The 23,055-nt window shown below is 43.4% G+C and overlaps 1 protein-coding gene across 2 annotated transcripts; it reads left to right on the top strand.

Annotated features, from left to right (window-relative positions):
* Window positions 1-881: 881 nt before the first annotated feature.
* LOC125529837 (transcriptional corepressor LEUNIG) lies at window positions 882-16,152 on the top strand. 2 transcript variants are annotated; one of them, XM_048694259.2, is made up of 18 exons: window positions 883-1,293; window positions 4,555-4,652; window positions 4,759-4,868; window positions 5,595-6,032; window positions 6,290-6,378; window positions 7,928-8,015; window positions 8,134-8,209; window positions 8,349-8,398; window positions 9,277-9,585; window positions 10,823-10,987; window positions 11,636-11,863; window positions 11,955-12,072; window positions 13,116-13,225; window positions 13,309-13,458; window positions 13,549-13,713; window positions 13,813-13,932; window positions 15,314-15,520; window positions 15,624-16,152. In XM_048694259.2, exons 1-18 carry the CDS (start codon window positions 1,232-1,234, stop codon window positions 15,768-15,770), a joined length of 2,730 nt encoding a protein of 909 aa, XP_048550216.1. In that variant the 5' UTR covers window positions 883-1,231; the 3' UTR covers window positions 15,771-16,152. The 2 variants fall into 2 exon arrangements, with proteins under 2 accessions (XP_087403327.1, XP_048550216.1); XM_087547201.1 differs by having other exon boundaries at window positions 882-1,293; window positions 13,549-13,932.
* Window positions 16,153-23,055: the final 6,903 nt, after the last annotated feature.

Below are 23,055 nucleotides of genomic sequence, written 5' to 3'. Positions count from 1 at the left end.
CGGACCAGTTCCGTGTCCCACTTGCCGGTAGATGGATCTATGAGCTCAGAGACCCTGGTCAAAAGATTTCCTCCACGAGGGGTGATCACTCGCCTAGACCAAGCTCTGGGTATCCATGGATCGTCCCAAATGCGAATGCTTGCCCCGTCTCCCACACGCCATATCATCCCTTACTTGACTAGGTCAATTCCGTAGGTGATGCTGCACCACGCGTAGGACATGTTTGTGACCTGGCCCGCATCCAGAATAGAACTCTTCGGGTAGTACTTGGCCTTCAAGAGCTGTGCGCACAGGCTGTCTGGATTTTCAATCAGACGCCACACCTGCCTTGCAAGCATAGCAATGTTAAAAACATGAATATCTCGGAAACCAAGTCTTGCGTGCTTATGAGCACCTTTAAGAAACCGAGCCGTCATATCATCCAATCAGAGGTAGGTTCACATCTGTCCCATAATATAAGAGCATTTTTTACACTATACGTAGTTCAAAGCGATCATTTATGTGTCATGTTTTACAATATTCTAAAATCAAAATCTCAGTCACAAAGCTACCATATATAGGGCGTCGTCTGGGACCAAATTTGATGTCATTTTTTTTTTGAGGAAGTCAAATTCTTCGGTTGTGGTGCCGATGTGCGTTACTTGCGTGCTGCGCAGCACTTTTGGAAGTATGCAATTTATCACCATGTTTCTATGTTTCTACTAGTAGCCTCCGTGATGTAAAAGCTCCGCAAAGAAAAGAAAAAAGAAGCGTATGAATGGCTTCCACGCTGAACCCTAAGAATTGACAGTAGGCCCCTTGACGGAATTAATATTCTTGGACCCATGCGTCATACACAAACCATCAGTTCCATACAAGTCTCTGGTACACGCAGCGCGGCCAATCCCCCTCCCCTCTCCTTCTCGTCGATTTTGTTTTCCTCTCCACTTCTCTCCCACCTCTCTCTGCTACGCCTACGCTCCACCCTCTCCTCCCGTCCCGCCGTTGCAGACGCATCCAACCTTCTCCTCTCGCCTCCCCCACCCAGCCACCCCTAAGGGCTCGCCCTCGCTGCGGGAGAGAGATACGCGCGCCCACCTTCCCCGGCGGCTGCGGGGAGCTAGCGCGTCACTGCCCGCGCCCAGTCGCCGTAGAGGCGGAGGCGCTTGTCGGGGGGGAACACCACCCTGGCCGGGCTCCTTTCTCGTGGGCGCCTCCGGATTTGCTAGGTTGTGGCGCCGGGTGCGGAGCCATGTCGCAATCTCAGTCTCAGTCCCAGTCCCAGTCGCAGACCAACTGGGAGGCGGATAAGATGTGAGGATATCTTCTAAAATCTTTGGTTTGTTGCATGCTTCCTTGTGTTGATTCGTGGAGTTCTGCGGTCACGGTGCTTCCTGGGCGAGCATTGTGATAGATTAGTACCTGCGAGCAGCGAGAGAGAGGGGAATATCGTTTTGTGGGAGTTCCTATTTCTCAGCGGTTTCCATTTAGCTCCTCTTTTCCCAGTAGGCTCAGCTTAGCGAGTAATTGCAGGCACGGTTTGTGTCCTGTATAAATTCACTTCCCTACTAGACTGTTGTGTATGTTTGTATTAGTGATTTTAGTATACAATTAATTTGGTTCCGAACCTTAGGTTTTGATGTTAGAGTTTGCGCTTTTTGTCAAAATCCATTGTGAAACGATGGTTTTTTAGTACTTCTGTATTAATTGATAATATTTTCACGAGGGCTGAACACAAAGTAGCTTCGTTGGATGTTGCAGTTTCACAAGCCTACTAATGATAATTCTCTCGCAAAAAAAAGCCTACTAATGACAATTTTTTCTTCTGAAAAGGAGGCTGAGACCCCCGGCCTCTGCATAAAAAATGATGCACACAGCCATTTTTATTAAATTATTCAACAAAGCCTGCAAGAACAAGGGGATGTTCAGAGTTGTACTAATTATCGTGGAATTAAGCCAATGAGCATACAATGAAGCTCTAGGAGAGAGTCATTGAGCACCGCTTAAGAAGAATGACAAGCGTGACCAAAAATCAGTTTGGTTTCATGTCTGGGAGGTCGACCATGGAAGCCATTTTCTTCGTACAACTTATGGAGAGATACAAGTAGCAAAAGAAAGACATGCATATGATGTTCATTGACTTGGAGAAGGCCTATGATAAGATACCGTAGAATGTCATGTGGTGGGCCTTGGAGAAACACAAAGTCTCAACAAAGTACATTACCCTCATCAAGGACATGTACGATAATGTTGTGACAAGTGTTCGAACAAGTGATGACGACACCGATAACTTTTCCATTAAAATAGGACTGCAGCAGGGGTCAGCTTTGAGCCCTTATCTTTTTTTGCTTTGGTGCTGGATGAGGTCACAAGGATACACAAAGAGATATCTCATGGTGTATGCTTTTGCGGATGATGTGGTGCTATTTGATGATAGTTGGATAGGGGTCAATAGGAAGTTAGAGCTATGAAGACAAACCATGGAATCGAAAGGTTTTAGGCTTAGTATAACTAAAACCGAGTACATGAGGTGCAGTTTTAGTACTATTAGTCATGAGGAGGAGGTTAGCCTTGATGGGCAGGTGGTGCCTCAAAAGGACACCTTTCGATATTTGGGGTCAATGCTGCAGAAGGATGGGGATATTGATGAAGATGTGAACCATCGAATTAAAGCCGGATGGATGAAGTGGCACCAAGCTTTTGCGTTCTTTATGACAAGAGAGTGCCACAAAAGCTAAAAGACAGGTTCTATAGGACGTCTATTCGACCTGCAATGTTGTATGGCGCTGTGTGTTGGCCGACTAAAATCTGACATGTTCAATAGTTAGGTGTAGCGGAGATGCGCATGTTGAGATGGATGTGTGGTTACACAAGGAAGGGCCGGATCCGAAATGATGATATACGTGATAGAGTTGGGGTAACACTGATTGAAGAGAAGCTTGTCCAACATCGACTGAGATGGTTGGGGCATATTCAGCATAGGCCTCCAGAAGCTCCAGTGCATAGCAGACGGTGAAAGCGTGCTGATAATGTCATGGAAGATCAGGGTAGACCGAGCTTGACATGGAAGGAGTCCGTAAAGAGAGATCTGAAGGACTAGAGTATCACCAAAGAACTAGCCATGGATAGGGGTGCGTGGAAGCTTGCTATCCTTCTGCTAGAACCATGAGTTGGTTGCGAGATCTTATGGGTTTCAGCTATAGCCTACCCCAACTTGTTTGGGACTAAAGGCTTTGTTGAAGCTTTGTTGTTGGTGTTGTATTCAAGGAAGCCTGACAAAAAGAATACATCGATCAACCCAAAGCCATCTCGATTGTGACTATTGTCGCTACCCTACAAGCTCAATGATGGGAGTTGCCATGATCAGGGCCATGTGTCCTGACCTCTCACTGAAGCACCACCATCTAGATCCGGAGGCCTCACCAAGCCGCCCAACAGCGAGCCGGGAGCACAAACCGGTCCAATAGACCCTCATGCACTGCATGCGCATGCTCCGGAAGCCGCCGCCGTCTTCAGGACAGGGACCATGCATAACCCTCACCGGGCCTGTCGTTGACATCACCATGACGCCAAATAGTGCCACCACCTTGCGTGCGTCCATCATCCCGCGTCCGTAGCCAAGACTCAGCTGCGCCACGCCGCCAAGACCAACCGTCGTCGATGTGGTAGATGCAACACCTCTCCACCTCCTGGCTCCTCTAGCCAACACCTGTTCCAAAACGATGCCCCTCGAGAAGTTAACACGGTTTTCACGGGCAGTTGCACCACTCCAAACCCGCAGCTGACTAGATCTGTGCGGAGCCGCGCAGTGAAGGTGCACGCAGCCGCCGGAACGCCGGCAATGGGACTCCAGCTGCCCCTCACCGGCCCTATGCGCCGCCGGCCGACCAAGAGCCACACCGATGACGGATCTAGGCAAGGATCAGATCTACGGCCCACCGCCACCAACTGTCGCCAAAGAAGCAACATGCCATGGAGGCGGCAACCATCGCCACACAACTAGGGCCGCCCGCCCTGGCCGTCGCACATGATCTCCCCACAGGCATTGCCCTAGCCGCACCATGGGGTCACCGCCGCGAACCACCCACCCAGGCACCTTCAGCGCCTGGCCCGCCGCCACCGTGGCCAACACCGGCAACAACGACAGTAGGGGAGACGCCTAGGTAGGTGGGCTTTTGGCGGCGCTAGGGTTGGGCCCCTGGCGTCGCCCTGGGGAGCGACGTGAGGAGCGTTTTTTCTTTTTGACGAGGCCATCTGTATTGTGGCCACGCCTACTAACGATGATTGGTGGTAATGATTTGTGGTTCATGTGTAGTAGGCTGCTCTACCTAAATATTTTATGTGAATAGTAAAAGGTCACAATTTTTAAAGCGCTAGTATAGAACACATTAGGACTTGCTTTTTAAGCTTCTAGCTCATCATTAATTTGTTATTGAGAATGTGAGAACATAAAATAAAGTTAATGCAGTACATTCCTCGTTTTCTGATGACAGTTTACTTGTGAATTCGAACTTATCTGGTTCAAACTTCAACATCCATTTCCAGAAATAAACGATTGATTGTCTAATAAAACAGGTTGGATGTCTACATATATGACTATTTCGTGAAGAGAAATTTGCAGGAAACTGCAAAAGCCTTCCAAACGGAAGGGAAGGTCTCACCAGATCCAGTTGGTATGTACCTCTCAGCAAGTTGACATGAAGCTATTTTAGTAAGTAGGTTTTTAGTTTCCTCATATCGAGTGCTACTGTTCACTTTCTGCGGTTATCTTTCTCATAGCAATTGATGCTCCTGGTGGCTTCCTTTTTGAATGGTGGTCGGTATTTTGGGATATATTCATAGCAAGAACAAATGAGAAGCATTCAGATATTGCAGCATCATATATTCAGGTACGTACCTTTGCTCTTTCTTTCTATAATATATTATCCACTTCATGGGTAAAACTTAAAAAACCTGGTTCTAAAAGGAAAAATGGAAAATACCACAATGATGTATTGTTTCATTTTTGTACCACCAAAATATCACAGAGAACAGGATTGTATCACTTCCGCTAGTATGACGTGGCCAGCTATAGATCTGCCAAATTTGACCCCTCTATTACCTTCCTTCCAAAGCTCTCTATTACCTTCCTTCCCAATGCTTCCTATTCCCTACACTGATCTGAGCTCTGTTTCTTCTCCTCTCCACTACTCTGAGCTTTAACACCTAATTCTCTCTACAATTAGCCTGTTGATGCTACTCTTTTCCCCAAGCTTGTGACTTCTCTTCTCACTCCCCAAGTTTGCATCTTTCTTCTTGTTTCTTCATCTGTCAATTGGTCCAAATTTCTTTTTAAGAACATTTCGATTGGGTAAATAGGCTTCAACTTTTGTTAATGTTTAAGAAATTTCAAGGCCGCCTCCTCTGGAAGGATACAACTGGGATCGCGGTGGGTACATTACACATTACACTGCACCAAGCATAGCAGCCACCAGTTAAAAATATCAGAGGAACCATGAAATTCGGAAAATTATGAAACATAAAATAAAACTAGAAAAATCATATTTTCAAGTAAATTTTAGGAGAACCCATAGAAGTTCATACAAATGAAGATATACTTTATTGTGCCCTGTCAGACTCAGTTAGTGAAAGCAAGGGAACATCAACATGAGCATCAGCAACAACAGCAATCTCAGCAGCAAACTCAGCAGCAGCAGCAGCAGCAGCAACAACAGCACCACCAACAGCAGCAGCAGCAGCAACAACAACAACAACACCAACAACAGCAACACCACCACCACCACCACCAACAACAATCTCAGCAGCAGCAACAATCTCAACAGCATCAACAAATACAAATGCAGCAAATGTTGTTACAGAGAGCTGCACAGCAGCAGCAGCAGCAGCGTAGAGATGGTTCTAATCTTCTTAATGGCACTGCAAGTGGGCTTTCTGGAATTGATCCTTTAATGCGACAAAACCCAGCAACTGCGAATGCTATGGCAGCAAAAATGTATGAGGAGAGGTTAAAGCTCCCTTCTCAAAGGGATTCTCTGGATGAGGCATCGGTGAAGGTATCACTCCTACTGGATCTTGTTTCTTATGTTTTGGTTGATTCCTCGCGAAAGTAACACTATTTGGAAATGCACTAAGCACGGCAGCAGGGTGGCGCCTAGTGCCTAGGCACTGACTAGCTGGGTTAGGTAGCCTCCTGGGCGGGCAAGGTTGGATGGGTGATCCTAGTGCCTAAACACCGCCTAGGTGGGGTAGAAACCCCCTTATAGAACAGTGAAAATCAGTAAAATGTTTATTTGTATTGTGAAAATTCCAGGTGCAGCAAAGGTATGGGGAAAATGCTGGCCAAGCACTTGATCCAAACCAAACGTCGTTGAAAGCAGCCGCAGGCGGACAATCTTCAGGGTAATTTCTGAACTTGTAGATTATGTGTGCATTGACAAGCTTGCATGAGACGGTAGAAAATGGAAATCAGGGAAAACAATAAATTGTTATGAGTGCATAGTTCTTGTTGGAGAGCTCTCGTTTGCATTATATCCTGGGCTAGGATTTCTCCTTTCTCTGTAGCATGATTGTCATCTTTGTGATCGAACAGGCACATAAAACATTAAGCACAAGGTGCATTCGAGAATTTACCTTATTTTTTCTAGATTGTTCGTCCTGGAAACTTCGTATATCTTTCTTTGTCCAAATTCAGATCATAGTAGCCCTGGAGCATTTGAAAATTTTAATCATACTTTCATTCTGAATTTGTTTTTTTTTCATCAATTGATTGTACCTCGAGGATCAACGTATGTTACACTTCTGTTTGTGCTATTGCTATGAAGTGGTTTCGTCGACGCGACAGCGCCTTGAGGATGAAGTCCCTGACAGAGGATGTTTTAATTATATTTCTTGCTTAATCTTAATGGTCGCAATAGGCCTCTTTATATCAGGTCCTCCTCACAAATACGGAGAAGATCTGTATACTGCCGAACATGCCTAACTATCACTCCCTCCATTCCAAATTAATTGAAGTTCTAACTTTTCTCTAAGTCAAACTTCTTCAAATTTGCCCAAGTCTATCTACGGAACTAGATTAGTCTACTTATATCTACTCCCTCTGTCCCTATTTACATGGCGCACATGTATTTCGAGGTTTAATTTTTGCCATCAATTTGACCAACAAATCATAGGTTATAGGTCACAAAATTATGCTGTTCAATTAGTATTAAAATGTACTCCCTCCGTCCCACAATATAAGATGTTTTTTCAAGTTATGTTAGCTTGAAAAACGATCTTATATTGTGGGACGGAGGGAGTAGTTTCCAATGGTGTAATATTAATGACAATATGACATATACTTTATATATTGTGGGTGAAAATTGGATCACCAATAATGAGGGCGCCATGAGGGATGGAGGGAGTATCATAAAATATTTTTTGTAATATATATATGATGTAAATATTGGCCCAATTTTCTATAGACTTGATCAAATGTAGAGAAGTTTGACTTAGGAAAAGCTAGTACTCAATTAATTTGGAATGGAGGGAGTAGATTAGTATACGGGACAAAAATCGTTATTTATAAAAATTAATATACTTATTTAACTTTTATGTTTTGATTGGGAGGGTACATATCTTTCTGTTGCTACAGGACACAACTGTTCACATCACACTCTTTTCTTCACATGACTGCTATAGGTTATGTTTAGACTTTAGTGCTTTGCAATGTTGTTGTGGATAAGCAGCAGACAACTGTAAGGTTACAGTTTTTGATTACGTAGAAGGTATGTTACTTCGTTCAGTAGTGGAAGTACCATGAGTCCATGACCTGCCATGAGTCATGAATCATGATTGGGCCTTAGAGTAAAAATGCTAATCAAACCATAAGGAATAACTGTTCATGTTGGCTCATGCAAATAAGATATGGTGCATTTGCTTTCAAATAGTATTGAAATTTTACCTTTGATAGGCAAATTTTGCATGGAGCTGTTGGTGGATTGTCAGGTGCTCTGCAACAGGTTCAGGCAAGAAGCCCACAAATGCCTATGCAAGAACAGGTTACATATAGTTTTCTCATTGCTTCTCGTAATTATGCCCAGTGCCAAAACTAGATAGAGAAGAGCGGGCCTTACAGGTTTTAGTTTCTTATCTGCTATCATATTTTATTCTTTACAGAGTATCAAAACTGAGATCAATCCAGTTTTGACACCCAGAAGTGCAGGTCCCGAGGGATCATTCATTGGTGTCCAAGGTAATAGTTTGTCCAGCTTATTGCCTGGATTTGCTGTTGCGTCAGTTAACTATTCAAACTTCAGCTTACACTATTTTCTTACTCAAACTGTTTTTAGTGCTTGGTTTGCTAAGCTTAATTCAGATGTCATTTTAAACAGGATCTAGTCAAGGTGGAAGCAATTTGACTCTGAAAGGTTGGCCACTCACGGTACGTTTTATCTTATGACCACACTTTATTTCTTATCGTGTATGTGCTCTGCTTATGATTTATGGTCCTATTGTGGATTCGGTTTTGGCTGTTTATATGCATAGGGGTTGAGGCACATGCTCGATGCGGCTGCATAATGCAGGGGCACAGTTATATTATTTAAACAAATAATTTAGTTTTCATAGAACTGCAATTGTAGCCCCTCCTTTTTCTGGTGACGTATGATAAACCCTTGCCAAGTGCAGACGCTCCAGGAATATTTAACTTTCTAACATCAACTATTTTTCTTTTTTGCGTGGCACTCTGGTAGAGTGCCAGATGCAAGATGTGTACTTGCACCTGAAGATCCACTTTGTGAATGCTTGCAACATGGAGGGAGGGAGGGAGGGGTGTGATATTCCATTAACCGATACAGTACAAAATATTGAAATCTAGTGCTCATGAGGTTCAACTCAGTAACCCGCAATCGGATCGGTTTGTTCCGGCAGTAGCCAAACCACTGCTGGGTGGCCTTGGTGGCCATTCTGAACGAAAATACCAACGTCTCCACATACCTTAATGGTTGCACTGCTTGAGGAAGCTTGTGATTTTTTGCCTACTGACCTAGCTCTTGTTCGTTACATGTTGCCCTCTTGTTGCCAGTTTCTAGTTCTGTTACTGATTCTGGGGTATCCTTAGCAAGCACATTTTTGCAGTTTGTGAACAATGAATTCTTTGGGCTGTTATGCAGCGCACGTGTGCATTCAGCAGTTGGGGAAGCAACAAACAATTTGTGTACTTTCTGAGTATACTCTAAACCATGTGATTGACATTGATTGCTCTAACATGGGTGCTATCTTGCAAATTCTGTTGTAACATATACACCTTTTACTTACCAGGGCCTCGACCAGCTTCGCTCTGGTATCCTGCAGCCGAAGTCATTTATGCAATCTCCACAACAACAATTTCAACAGCTCCAATTTCTGAATCCACAACAGCAACATCAGCTTTTGATGCAAGCGCAGCAAAACATGGCTTCCCCTACAGTTAGTGATGTTGATACCAGAAGATTAAGGATGCTTCTTAACAATAGAAATATGGCCATGGGGCAGGATGGGCAGACAAACAGTGGTGGGGATATTATTCCAAATATTGGTTCTCCTAGCCAAAGTGGTGGATCACGTACAGATATAGACATGCTAATAAAGGTATGTTCTATGACGTCCTACCTGTCAGGGGCTAATTTTCTGCAGCTAATCACGGGACTGTCTATTTGACAATCGACTGAAAATGAATTCACCTTCATTCAACTTTTTCAACCGCTGACAAGCAGATAACAGCTACACAGAACTACCAACCAAAAATACATGTAATGAAAACTGTATTTGATGTACATGACTACTGTAACAACAGTAGTACTAGAATAGTAAACCCATGTGAATAAAAAATATGATTGAAACAGTGTGGAATGCTTGTGAGGAGAATGCTTATACCAAACACACGTAAACAAAATAAATAAACACTCACAATACATACTATTGGCTTGGAGGGAGTGCTATTACCCTACATACATGAACAAACTGGGAGTTCAATCACAGCACGTGATTGGACAGACAAAACATTCGGTGAAGCCAAATTAAAAATCAGTCGATTGAAATTAGCAATTCTGAATCCATAATATAAGGTTTTCTTTATGAGGTATTATATTTACCTAGTTGAAGCCATAATGAGGCTTCTTAGTTTCTTACTCTCTCTTTCTGAATAAGAGGTTCTTAAGTTTGACTAAGTTCATACAAAGAAAAAGATCGACATCTACAATACCAAATAAATATGTATGTGCGTGTATAAATCTGAACTCAAAACATACATGTTTTCGTAGTGTATGTATGTGGTATTTTAGATCCTGATAATTTTACTGTAAACTTGGTCAAACTTAAAATTTTAACTTAGGAGAAAACTAATACCCCTTCTTACATTTTTGGAAGGAGAGAGTATTATACAGAGACTGTATTCCCAGTTTGTTTACAGAAGGATGGAACACGAACATCCTAGCCAAATGGCACATCTACTCAGAACTGATCAAAATGAAACATATTCAGCTTTAGTTTCCATCCATTAGGCCTTTTTACTTGTCCACCAGTATTTTCCTTTCATAACATTTTCTTTCATACATTCAAGAACTAAACAGAGAACGATTTCTACTCCTTTATTTTTGTAGACCTTTCCATTCCTTCTATTTGAAGTGCTGCAACTGTTGTACTTTTCTCATCATCTTATCTGTATACTATTACTGCCTGTATGAGTGAAGCTGACCAGGCAAACAATCTTAGAAACCAGGAACTGCTGTTGTTCCTTTGATGGCTAAATCTACAGCAGAAAAGTTATTTTCTATTATTCTATTAACTATGCTCTTTCTCTCCTTATATGGGTGTTTCTATGTAGTAGAAGAAAATTGCTCATTTACAACAGCAACAACAGCTTCAGCAATCTACAGTCTCCAGTCAGCAATCTCAGAGCTCAAATCAGCTTCTCCAGCAACAGGAAAAGCCTGGAGTTGGATGCATGCCTATTGATGGAAGCATACCAAACTCTTTTGTAGTAGCTGACCAAGTATGTTACTGTTATGCAAATACAATGTTTTCAGCAGATGATGTTTATATTAATATTTTAAATCTAACATACTACTGCTTATTTATGCTGCAATGTGGAGGAGTGACGGTCTTAATGGTTGTAGATATACCTTTGTTTGCCTCTTTATTGAGATATTAACGATAAATCAATCTTATAATGAAGCACGCATCTCATTTCAGTCGCATGTTTTAAATTGGCCACATACAACTACAGCGCTGAGTGCTTAATAAGTGTTAGGATCTCAAGTTTTGGATGGTATTCTGTGCAGACACATTTGGTAACCTACGATAACTTGACAAGACAATAAGAGCATTGTTTTGCTCTTTGTAAAGACATGCTAGCAGTTCTCAGATTTTGCACAGTATATTTGAACTGCAATTGACCATGCTACCTTGCCACTTGTTTTAAGTATTACTCTGATGTTCAGTACGTAATTTCCTATGGAGTTTCAGTTTTTTGTTGTCCTGCGGTTAGTATGCCCCCTTTGAGCTTTCACTATTACTCATGGTTCTGTGATACATCTGTCAGAAGATATGGGTAATCATTCCAATTGTTTTAGATTAGTAAATTTGATATTAATTCGATTTTAGTGGTTCAAACACTGACATTGTTCTCTTTGTGGTTCAGGCATCAAAGAAGAGAAAGAAACCTGTCTCCTCTAGTAGAGCTAATAGTTCAGGAACAGCAAATACTGCTGGGCCATCTCCAAGTTCTGCACCTTCGACGCCTTCCACTCACACACCAGGAGATGCAATGTCCATGCCACAGCTGCTGCATAATGGTGGTCCATCAAAACCATTGATGATGTTTGGTTCTGATGGCACTGGAAGCTTGACCTCTCCAGTAAACCCACTGGTATTTATACTGTGAAATCAGACATTCTCCTTGTAAAGTGTCATTAGCACATTGCCTCTGTCAGTGAGATGACAGAAGTACTTAATTTCAGGGTGATGTGGACCGTTTGCTGGAAGATGGCTCCTTGGATGAAAATGTAGACTCATTTTTATCACAGGAGGACATGGATCCTCGGGAAACCATGGGACGCTGCATTGATGCCAGTAAAGGTATGTTTTGTTTCCCTCTGATACATGGTTTTTCTTGAGTTGACTCTTTCGCCTGAACAAATAGATTGGCCTACCTGTAACAATCGCCGTATTTCCCACGCATATTCCTTTGGAATGTCTGCGTGATTCTTGGTTTCAACAAGTTGCAATTCCTTTGTTTCTTTGAGAGAGATTGATTCGCGTGATTGTATCAGATAACTTGTTAAATAAAAAAATGTGTACAGTGTATCTTTTGCAAGATGTAATGCTTTTGAGTCTTTAGTTCTGTTGTAGTTAATTATTATCAGTTTACTAAGCATGCTATCATACTTGTGGTTATGAGAGCAAACTGTAGGAAAGGACACTTTGGAAAAATAATTTTCCGTGTTGTATGTTGTATCACCTTCCCAAAACCTACTTCCTATGGCCTATTCAGTTTGAAGAGGTTTGGCAGGGATTAAGAGGACTTAGCAGGGAATATAGCTCAATTCCTTGCAATCGCTCTTAATCCATGGCAATTCCTGCCAAACCTAAAAGCGGCTAGTAGATCCCAGGGGGCGCTTCTGCTGAGCCATCGCTGTGATTTGATCAAGCCCTTTTTGCTCAAAATCCCATTGCAGCACCTGCCAAGCTCAATGTCAATCAAATTTAGAATTTGACATTTCATTACCCCACTACTATCGCATATTTGCATGCGCCTTAAGTTAAATTCTTACATAACTCCCTTGGAATCAATCTCTTCTAATTTGGCGGAGGATACATCCATTGCTGGTTAGTAGTGAATTGTGATGACAGTAAAGGTGACAGGAAGTGACGCGGTGCCCCCTAGCAGGTGGTGTTCTTTGGGACTAATTGGTTTCTTTGAGCTTAATACATGGGAGAATAGCTGATTTGGCGAAGAATTAATGTGGATGTGTTTGGTCTGGGATTCATTTGCTACATAGGACAGGAGTATGCTGATAAATGATTCTATATGCTGTGGGGTGCCATGGACTTGTTTCATTCTACTCGGTTGCAAATTATTTTGATGGGGTGACTCATTGCCCAGTGTCTCTTTATTGCAGGGTCTGGTTTCTCCGAGGTTGCAAAAGCCCGTGCGAGTACAGGCAAAGTTAGCTGTTGCCATTTCTCGTCAGACGGAAAACTGCTCGCCACCGGAGGCCACGATAAAAAGGCATGGACACCAACATAAAAGTAATTGTGAATATACTGGTGCTAAAGAAACTGGAAGCTTATACCCGCTTTCGTATTTTTCAGGCTGTTTTATGGTTTACAGATGCCCTAAACCCCAAATCTACATTAGAAGAGCACTCGATGCTTATTACAGATGTTCGATTTAGCCCAAGCATGACCCGCCTTGCAACATCTTCCTTTGACAAAACTGTGCGGGTTTGGGATGCTGACAATGTATACCTATTTCTAACTACTGTCTCTCTTACGTTTCACAAGATGTCATATACCTTAAAATGCACTGACTAATTAATTGACTATATACAGCCAGATTATTCACTCCGCACTTTCACGGGTCATTCAGCGTCTGTTAAGTCGCTTGATTTTCATTCAAATAAAGAAGACATCGTTTGCTCCTGTGATAGTGATGGGGAAGTGCGCTGCTGGAGCATAAACAATGGTAGCTGTGTGACGTGTGTTAGGGTCTTCAGCGTATGCAGCCCTTTTTCTCTCCCAAACATTTCTTGTTTGTCAAGGATGTTCTTTTATAATGCGCTGAAACATTCTCCTGTTATCGGCATCTTATCCCAGGGAGGTGCAACTCAGTTGAGATATCAACCTCGTCAAGGGAAATATCTTGCAGCTGCCTCTGAGAAGATGATATCAATATTGGATGCAGAAACACTACAAGTGTGTAGGAATGCCTTAAAGGTTCGTTACCAGAGATCATAGTCAAACACATCCTTGAATTGTTTTCAACTTTTCAGAGTTACTTGTGTATTTGCTATGTGTACTTTATGCTATACCATGCCTTTTCTTTTCTTCTTCTGTGCCCCCACCTGTGTAGCATTTAACAAATGTCTTACTAGAAACACACTGAGAAAATTTGGTTGCGATGTTGGGTTATTTGCAACATATATGGACACTAAACATAGGTTTGTCAGAAATCATTCTGCTCATTTGGGAGTTCAGCTGATTTGGCAGCCTCCATTTTGCATAGGTTGTATGTAAATGGTCACAGTATTTTAAATAGCTAGCCACTGCTACACTATAGGTTTTTTTTTTGCAGCCTAATAGCTACGTTATGGCACCTTGCATCACTATTCTAGCGTATCTATTTGCCTTGAGTAAAAGCAGCATTAGCTGAAGCTATTCCTTGTAGATGGTAATGGGCCAAAACAGCAACCATTTTCAATTCTAGTTATAAAACTAAGCCCAGAAAGAATATGCATACGAGTATACAAGACATCAATTGAAAAATCAGAAAGCCTACTAGTATGGCATCCAAAATCTTGTTTCGACCGATGCTACTTTGAATGGTTGTAATGCTACTTTAACTGACTTGGTAGTTGTAGACTTGAGACATGGTGCTATATGTGTGTGTGTGTGTGTGTATGGTTTCTTAGTTCTGTTGACTGACATTTTTAAGCGTGCATATGATATTATTAATATTTTGATCAATAAGACGCTATTGGAAATAGCTTCCACGATAGCTAGCAATAGCTGCCGTTGCTATAGCTCGGAGCCTCGGACCTTGCCATGAAAAATGCGATTCCAAACATTGATCATATTTTTAAACAAACATTTACGTACATAAACCTTACTCCACAACCTAGATACATGAATTTTTTTCAATCTTTTTTGAAAATTTTCAGAAGAGACTTGCATCACAAAAACTGGCGAGGGGGTAAAGTGATGCAGGATAGTGAGACCCACAAAAAGTTTGTGGGGCTGGGGGTGAGCCAGGAATAGTTTTAGGATGGATAAGGGGACTTGTGTGAGAATTTATCTGATCAGATCTTATATGATACTGTATAAGATTTATTATAGGATTGTTGCAGTAATAGTGTTCATTTTGGCCCATGTCTTTTAGCTAGACCGTTGCCACTACAAATCAGATCATCATTACACTGGTTTGGCTAGGCCTTCGAATGTTTGATGAATGGGGATTAGCAAATATATTTATCGAGTATCTTGCCTGCTTGTGATCCAAGTTTCCAGAACAATTCGATGTTGTCAGCTTGGTATCGCAATTAACGTTGCTTTCATCAGTGTGGTGCTCACTGTAATAGGAACTTTTGTTCATGTGTAGGGACACATAAAGAACATCGAGTCGATTTGTTGGGATGCTGCGGGTGACTATCTGGCCTCTGTAAGTGAAGATTCTGTCAAGGTGTGGTCATTTACTTCAGGAAATGATGGCGAGTGTGTGAATGAGTTGAATTGCAGTGGAAATAAGTTCAATTCATGTGTTTTTCACCCGAATTATCCGTCATTGCTTGTAATTGGTTGTTACGAGGTAAGCTCTCTCATATCTTATGAGGTCGTTACTTATGAGGCCCAAGTTGATCCATTTCGTGTTGACATTTTTATTGTGTCTGTGTATCATTGATATCTTGCAGTCCTTGGAGCTTTGGGACATAAGGGAGAAGAATACGGTGACCATCAGCAACGCCCATGACGGCTTAATTGCAGCCCTAGCTGCATCAAATGCATCAGGGTTGGTCGCTTCAGTAAGTCATGATAAGCTTGTCAAGCTCTGGAAGTGAGAACAGGGAGCAACCTTCCTTCTACATCACATTTTACAAGTTGGTCCCTGTGGACATCTGTCGTCTGGTTCCAGCCAACGTTGTATGATGTAGAAACAGGGCGGTTTCTGCCGCAGATAAACACATGACGAGGGCAGCTAACGAAAATGTCTTCAAGCTATCTGTGTTCAAGAACTAACCCAATTTGATGTCGTCCCAGTTGCTGCATGTGCCCTTGGATAGGTTTGTAACTATCCTTGTAGAATGTACCATACTCTGTAGTGGCCTGCGCAAACTCTAGAGTGTTGTTATCATTGAATGGTCACAAGCACAGATGCCTTTATGTATTTGCTGATTCTGACTGCATTTTTCAAAACTGCGTTTGCTCTTATTTCCCCTTTCACTTTGTGTGCCTCCAAATTCTCCAGTGCTCTTCTTTTGCATATTTGTTGGATGGCGATTGAGATGCCAGAACAAGAGTGTCGACTCGACTGGTCTAAACTGGGTTGGCGGTTACTGCGGCCTCTATTCTTCGGGAAACATTCCGTCGTTCTTGGTTTACATGAATTTTGTGGGAATTCTAAAGGATGGTTTGCATAGCAAAAATCCCTTTGAAGCACTTTGGTTTGTAGGAATCGGTTCCTATTCCAATCCTTCACATTTTCAAAGACATTAGCTTAGATTCAATGGAAAAATTTCTTACCCTATGCATCAAATGACATTTCTTCCTTCATAAATAACTCGAACAATGCCTGTGTGTTGCAACGGGATATAAATATCTATCGATCTACTTCCTCCATTTTCATATACAAGGCCACTATGGAATATACATTTTGCATCTATACAAGGCCACCAACAGTGATCGAGGCAAAGTTAATGCTATTTTCTCGTACTAACAACCTGTTTAATACTTGCATGCATGTAGTCATAATGACAGTCAGCTACTTTCTTCACTCAGTTTCTTTGCATGCATACGGACTATTAATGATTCCGGTAAACAAAAGGAAAAGTTGACTTGTAAAACAGTCATTAAATTTTATATTGGTACCTGTAATATGAATTTGTGGCCTTGTATACAAAAATTGAGGGAGTATTATATAATTAAGACAAGAGGCAAACAAGCCATTATATTCGTCCACATATGCTAATATTATTTGTACCGTTAGATTAGAATATTAATGGCTGAGATTTAAAAGATTTTGCGTAACATAATAATATGTATGTATACGCATACGTCATATTGCCAGGATGGTGGATTCAGGTATATTGTTTGTAATATTTTTATAAGGTCTTCGAGATTAATCAATAAAGTGGTCGTATGCATCTCCCAGATGCAGAGGCCGGGGGTCATCCTTATTTTCTAAAAAAAAATACGCATATTTAACTGTCACGTACACATGCAAAGGGTGCACTTACGGGAAGACCAAACAATAGCCTTGGTACATAAAGTATTTTTTTTAATATCAATACAGACACAAGCGCTCATATACACGTGCATACACTCATCCCTATAAACACATACATACACACCCCATCCTTATGAGCACTTTCGAAAGACTGAACCGGCATATCATCTTGAGATTTAGTTTCTCTAACCATTCAACCACACGTTGTTTCGCGGCATATAAAGTACTAATCTAATTAGATCGGGCTAAGTTAGTATTGTGGTCAGATAGCATCACTGACATGCACTTTTTTTTTGTCTTATCCGAACGAGTCAGTTGAACTCTCCTTTCCTTTCTAAAGACATGCGCTCTTAAAAAACAAAAAAACAAATAAGACATGCATATCTAAGGGACAAGTACATATTTATGCAATAGAGAGAGGACGACGCTAGGCGCCGGCGCACCGGTCGAGCCCTGGCCGCCCGATACGCACGATTAAAACCGCCAGATCTGACCTCAGCTTCGTCCTCCTTGCAGTCGCCCGCTTTCCCTTCCCCTGTGATAAAAATTGCAACACCCCGAGCGCCCGCCGACGCTCTGCACCCTCGCGGCCCCGCCACCCCCCGCGAGAAAACGACTGAACTTGAAACACCACCGCGGCGTCCTTGTCGCCGGTCAGCGCCCTTGCCGTCCGTCCTCGTCACCGGTCGCCGCCCTCATCCCCGGCTCCACTCATGCAATAGCTGCACCCTCTGGTTGCAGCTCCGCATGGTGATGGTTGTAGCTTGGTGGCGATGCAGCACCGCCCATGCCGTCGACCGTCATGCCGGATTGAAGCTCTCCTTTCCATGGCCATTGAAGCTTTTTCCAAGGTTGAAGCTTTTCACAGACTGGTTGAAGCTTTTTCACACACCGGTTGAAGCTTTTCCCCGCGCCCGCTCGAAGATATTTTTTTTGCGGCTGAAGCTTTTTATCCACAACTTTGCTGCAAACGGCTCTAGGGAAAGCTACAACCAATGGCCGTTTTAAAAGGTCGTCGGCGTGCTCACCGGTGTGCTCGCTGGCGCTCATCCCCCGCTTGTAACAAAAAAATCAAGCGCTGGGGGAGATGCCCAGTGCTGCAACCGACGACGGAAAAAGCTACAATCACTGGCGAAAAAAGCTTCAACCGGCTATGAAAAAAGTTTCAACTCGTACGACGGAAAACTATGAACGACCAAAGAAAAGATATAACCGGCGACCAAAAAAGCTTCATCCGACGATGAAAAAAGCTTCAACTGTGGAGCCATAAGCCATGGACGACAAACGAAAAGCTACAACCGGCATTGAAAAAAGTTTCAAACTAATTGTCTTAGCTGTGAACCCCGTGATGACGATGACGTCGTTTTGCTGCAACCATAGTTGGTTTTGCTACAAACGGTGTTGGAATTTGCTACAACCATTTTCACAGCTACTTGTTGCTGCTCCGCCGAGCTCCCACGCCTGCCCATGGCCATCGTCGCCGCGGTGCCGTTCCGGGAGGAAAAAGGTTCAACGGTTGCAGCTCCGCGCGTGGTCGGTTGCAACTCAGACGTGGTCGGGGCCGACGAGGCAGGCAGAGCTCCGGTGGCGCGGATCCAAGCAGATCTGGCCGAGGGCAGCCGGATCGGCTGATTTCCATGGCGACGGCGCCCTGGGAGGCCTCCGGGCAGCGAAGGTTGACCATGGCAGCAGGGAGAGAGAGAGACGAGCGACAAGAAGAAGAGGAAAAGGAGGGAGAAGACGCACATGAGAGGCCCTCCATCCTACGTGTCGCTAGGTGAGTCATTGGGTACGTTTGCACGTGGACGCGACCGGCCGAGAGCTTCGGCCGGTGCCCCGTCGTGAAACGTTTATCATGGAGAGATCAGATAGAATAGAAGGAAAATAAAGATGTCCATTGTGTGCACGTACATACGAGAAGCCAGGGGATTATAGCCCCTGCCTTTCTGATGAATCTGAATGACATGACAGTTATCATCACTGATGGTAAAATTTACATGTGATCCATAAGTCGCATCGGGCCCTCGAACCCAACTTCCTGAAGTGCGCCCACGATCCCATCAAAGCTAATAGTGTTGTCGGCACATTGAGGAACAACCTCATCTTTCGAACTAGATGCTCCTGGTCCGGAGGGATCAAGAAAACGCTATGGAAGAGGCACAACATCCCGACCAAGAAGTACAAGATATCCTGTAGGAGGGACGGTAACGCCGGCCACCCCGACGCACATCGCTTTTCGTGACAACAACCATTGCCTTCCCGTCAGCTCCTTCCACCTCAACACCCATGCAAACGAGTTATGCTACGCTTGGCACCGGTGAGCTTGAGTTCAACAAACTTTTGTCGCTTTCGACGTCGGGCACCAAGTAAGAAGTGGAGAAGTTCATGCACTCCTGCCACAGCGCCACCGGCTCCAATGAGATTTCATGCGCCACTGGCTTTGGACTGGACAGCGACCACTTCCATAAACATAACATCGGGTACCACAAGGATTTGGGCGAGAGCAGCGCATGCAGAGAAAGAGGAGGATGGGAACAAGCGCTCTTGCGGGACGTCATAACTGGGCAAGGAGGGGCCATCCGCCATGCAGTTGGTGCGGTAGCCGCCGTCCTCCTTCCACGAACAGCAGCTGGTGTGGCAGTGGATGCGTCGGCAGATGGTTGAGCTGGACAAGCAGCAGGTGGTGAACGAGCACCACAGCTACCAATTTTGTAGTGTTGTGTCTCAAGTGGGAGCGATTCCATTATAATACAACCGCATGCAACTTACAGGTGCGGCGCATGGGACGTGATTAACATTTTTTCTGAGTATTTATAGTGAAAAGTGTCGAACAACTGGATGAGCTCCAAGGAAAAAATAATATTTTTTCAATTGTCAACACTTTTGACTATTTTAGTCATGAATATGAATTTTTGTGTGTAAATTTTCATGAATATTAGAGGAGATTTTTGTGATGATTTAAAATACATTTTTGATGTTTAAAATCAATTTTCATGATTACAAGGTAGTTTTCTAGAGCATTCAAATTTTTCAGGCATAAAACCAATTATTCATATATAAATTTACACATGCCTCCAGCATAAATATTTACACCGTGGACTAAGTGTCTACTTTTTTGTGCTTTTAAAGAATAACGGTTTCCGTCTCTTAATTGCTTCTACATGGAGACCCTTTTTTTGCGGGGTTTCTACATGGAGACCCTTAACTGGGAAATCTAGATGTCTTCCTAGAGGCTGGACGAATTGGACGTGATGGTAGGAGGAAACCGGGCAAGAAATAGTATGAAAGATTTGAGGGTTGAGGAGGGAAGGATGTCCAATAAAACTATGGTGATGATGCATGAATACTCAGCAGAGCTTGATTGAGTTTTTTTGAGAGTACGCCAATAGCATATCATATTTTTATAGAAGGGAGCAAAATATTTACAAGAGACCGACGAACAATGCGAATATAAGTCGCCGGCACACCCACACCGAAAAAACAGAAGCTAATGAAGGAAATATGCCCTAGAGGAAATAATAAAGTTGTTATTTATAATTCCTTATATCATGATAAATGTTTATTATTCATGCTAGAATTGTATTAACCGAAAACTTAGTACATGTGTGAATATATAGACAAACTAAGTGTCACTAGTATGCCTCTACTTGACTAGCTCGTTGAATCAAAGATGGTTAAGTTTCCTAGCCATAGACATGAGTTGTCATTTGATTAACGGGATCACATCATTAGAGAATGATGTGATTGACTTGACCCATTCTGTTAGCTTAGCACAATGATCGTTTAGTATATTGCTATTGCTTTCTTCATGACTTATACATGTTCCTATGACTATGAGATTATGCAACTCCCGAATACCGGAGGAACACTTTGTGTGCTACCAAACGTCACAACGTATCTGGGTGATTATAAAGGTGCTCTACATGTGTCTCCGATGGTACTTGTTTAGTTGGCATAGATCGAGATTAGGATTTGTCACTCCGATTGTCGGAGAGGTATCCCTGGGCCCTCTCGGTAATGCACATCACTATAAGCCTTGCAAGCAATGCAACTAATGAGTTAGTTGCGGGATGATGTATTACGGAACGAGTAAAGGGACTTGTCGGTAATGAGATTGAACTAGGTATTGAGATACCGGCGATCGAATCTCGGGCAAGTAACATACCGATGACAAGGGGAACAACGTATATTATTGTTATGCGGTTTGACCGATAAAGATCTTCGTAGAATATGTAGGAACTAATATGAGCATCCAGGTTCCGCTATTGGTTATTGACCGGAGACGTGTCTCGATCATGTCTGCATAGTTCTCGAACCCGTAGGGTCCGCACGCTTAAAGTTCTATGATGATCAGTATTATGAGTTTTTGTGTTTTGATGTACCGAAGGTAGTTCGGAGTCTCGGATATGATCACGGCATGACGACGAGTCTCAAAATGGTCGAGACGTAAAGATCGATATATTGGATGACTATGTTCGGACACCGGAAGGGTTTCGGAAGGTTTCAGACATATACCAGAGTATCGGGGGTTACCAGAACCACCCCGAGAAGCTATTGGGCCTTATGGGCCTTAGTGGAGAAGAGAGAGGGCAGCCAGGAGGTGGCGCGCGGCCCCCCTTGCCCCAATCTGAATTGGACAAGGGGAAGGGGCGACAGCCCCCCTCTCCTTCCTTCTCTCCACCTCCTTCCCCCTTCTCCTTCTTGGAATAGGAAAGGGAGGGGGCAAACCTACTTGGAGTAGGATTGCCCCCCTTGGGCGCGCCTCTCCCTTGGCCGGCCCTCTCCTCCTCCCCCCTTTATATACGGGGGCAAGGGGGCACCCCAAAGACACACAAGTTGATCATTGATCTTTCTTAGCCGTGTGCGATGCCCCCCTCCACCATAATCGACCTCGATCATATCGTAGCAGTGCTTAGGCGAAGCCCTGCGTCGGTAGGTTCATCAACACCGTCACCACGCCGTCGTGCTGACAAAACTCTCCCTCGAAGCTCTACTGGATCGTGAGTTCGCGGGACGTCACCGAGCTGAACGTGTGCAGATCGCGGAGGTGCCGTATGTTCGGTACTAGGGATCGGTCGATCGTGAAGACGTACGACTACATCAACCGCATTGTCATAACGCTTCCGCTTACGGTCTACGAGGGTACGTGGACGACACTCTTCCCTCTCGTTTATATGCATCACCATGATCTCGCGTGTGCGTAGGAAATTTTTGAAATTACTACGTTCCCCAACAGTAGCATCCGAGTCAGGTTTATGCGTAGATGTTATCTGCATGAGTAGAACACAAGTGAGTTGTGGGCGATACAAGTCATACTGCTTACCAGCATGTCATACTTTGGTTCGGCGATATTGTTGGATGAAGCGGCCCGGACCGACATTACACGTACGCTTACGCGAGACCGGTTCTACCAACGTGCTTTGCACACAGGTGGCTGGCGGGTGTCAGTTTCTCCAAATTTAGTTGAACCGAGTGTGGCTACGCCCGGTCCTTGAGAAGGTAAAAACATCACTAACTTGGCAAACTATCGTTGTGGTTTTGATGCGTAGGTAAGAATGGTTCTTGCTCAACCCGTAGCAGCCACGTAAAACTTGCAACAACAAAGTAGAGGACGTCTAACTTGTTTTTGCAGGGCATGTTGTGATGTGATATGGTCAAGGCATGATGCTATACTTTATTGTATGAGATGATCATGTTTTGTAACAGAGTTATGGGCAACTGGCAGGAGCCATATGGTTGTCGCTTTATTGTATGCAATGCAATCGCCCTGTAATTGCTTTACTTTATCACTAAGCGGTAGAGATAGTCGTAGAAGCAATAGTTGGCGAGACAACAACGATGCTACGATGGAGATCAAGGTGTCGCGCCGGTGACAATGTTGATCATGACGGTGCTTTGGA

Source organism: Triticum urartu, chromosome 3A (assembly GCF_056163025.1).
Source record: "Triticum urartu cultivar PI428250 chromosome 3A, HENAU_Tu73, whole genome shotgun sequence".
NCBI lineage: Eukaryota > Viridiplantae > Streptophyta > Magnoliopsida > Poales > Poaceae > Triticum > Triticum urartu.
The sequence above is the reverse complement of the archived record's forward strand: the minus strand, read 5'-3'. Positions and strand labels throughout refer to the sequence as shown.

Excerpts from the sequence above, each read along its gene's own strand:
- LOC125529837 (XM_087547201.1), top strand. The coding sequence starts at position 1,232 with ATGTCGCAATCTCAGTCTCAGTCCCAGTCCCAGTCGCAGACCAACTGG. Across the intron at positions 6,033-6,289 it reads TGGATGAGGCATCGGTGAAG|GTGCAGCAAAGGTATGGGGA; the intron begins GTATCACTCCTA and ends TGAAAATTCCAG. Across the intron at positions 8,016-8,133 it reads AAATGCCTATGCAAGAACAG|AGTATCAAAACTGAGATCAA; the intron begins GTTACATATAGT and ends TATTCTTTACAG.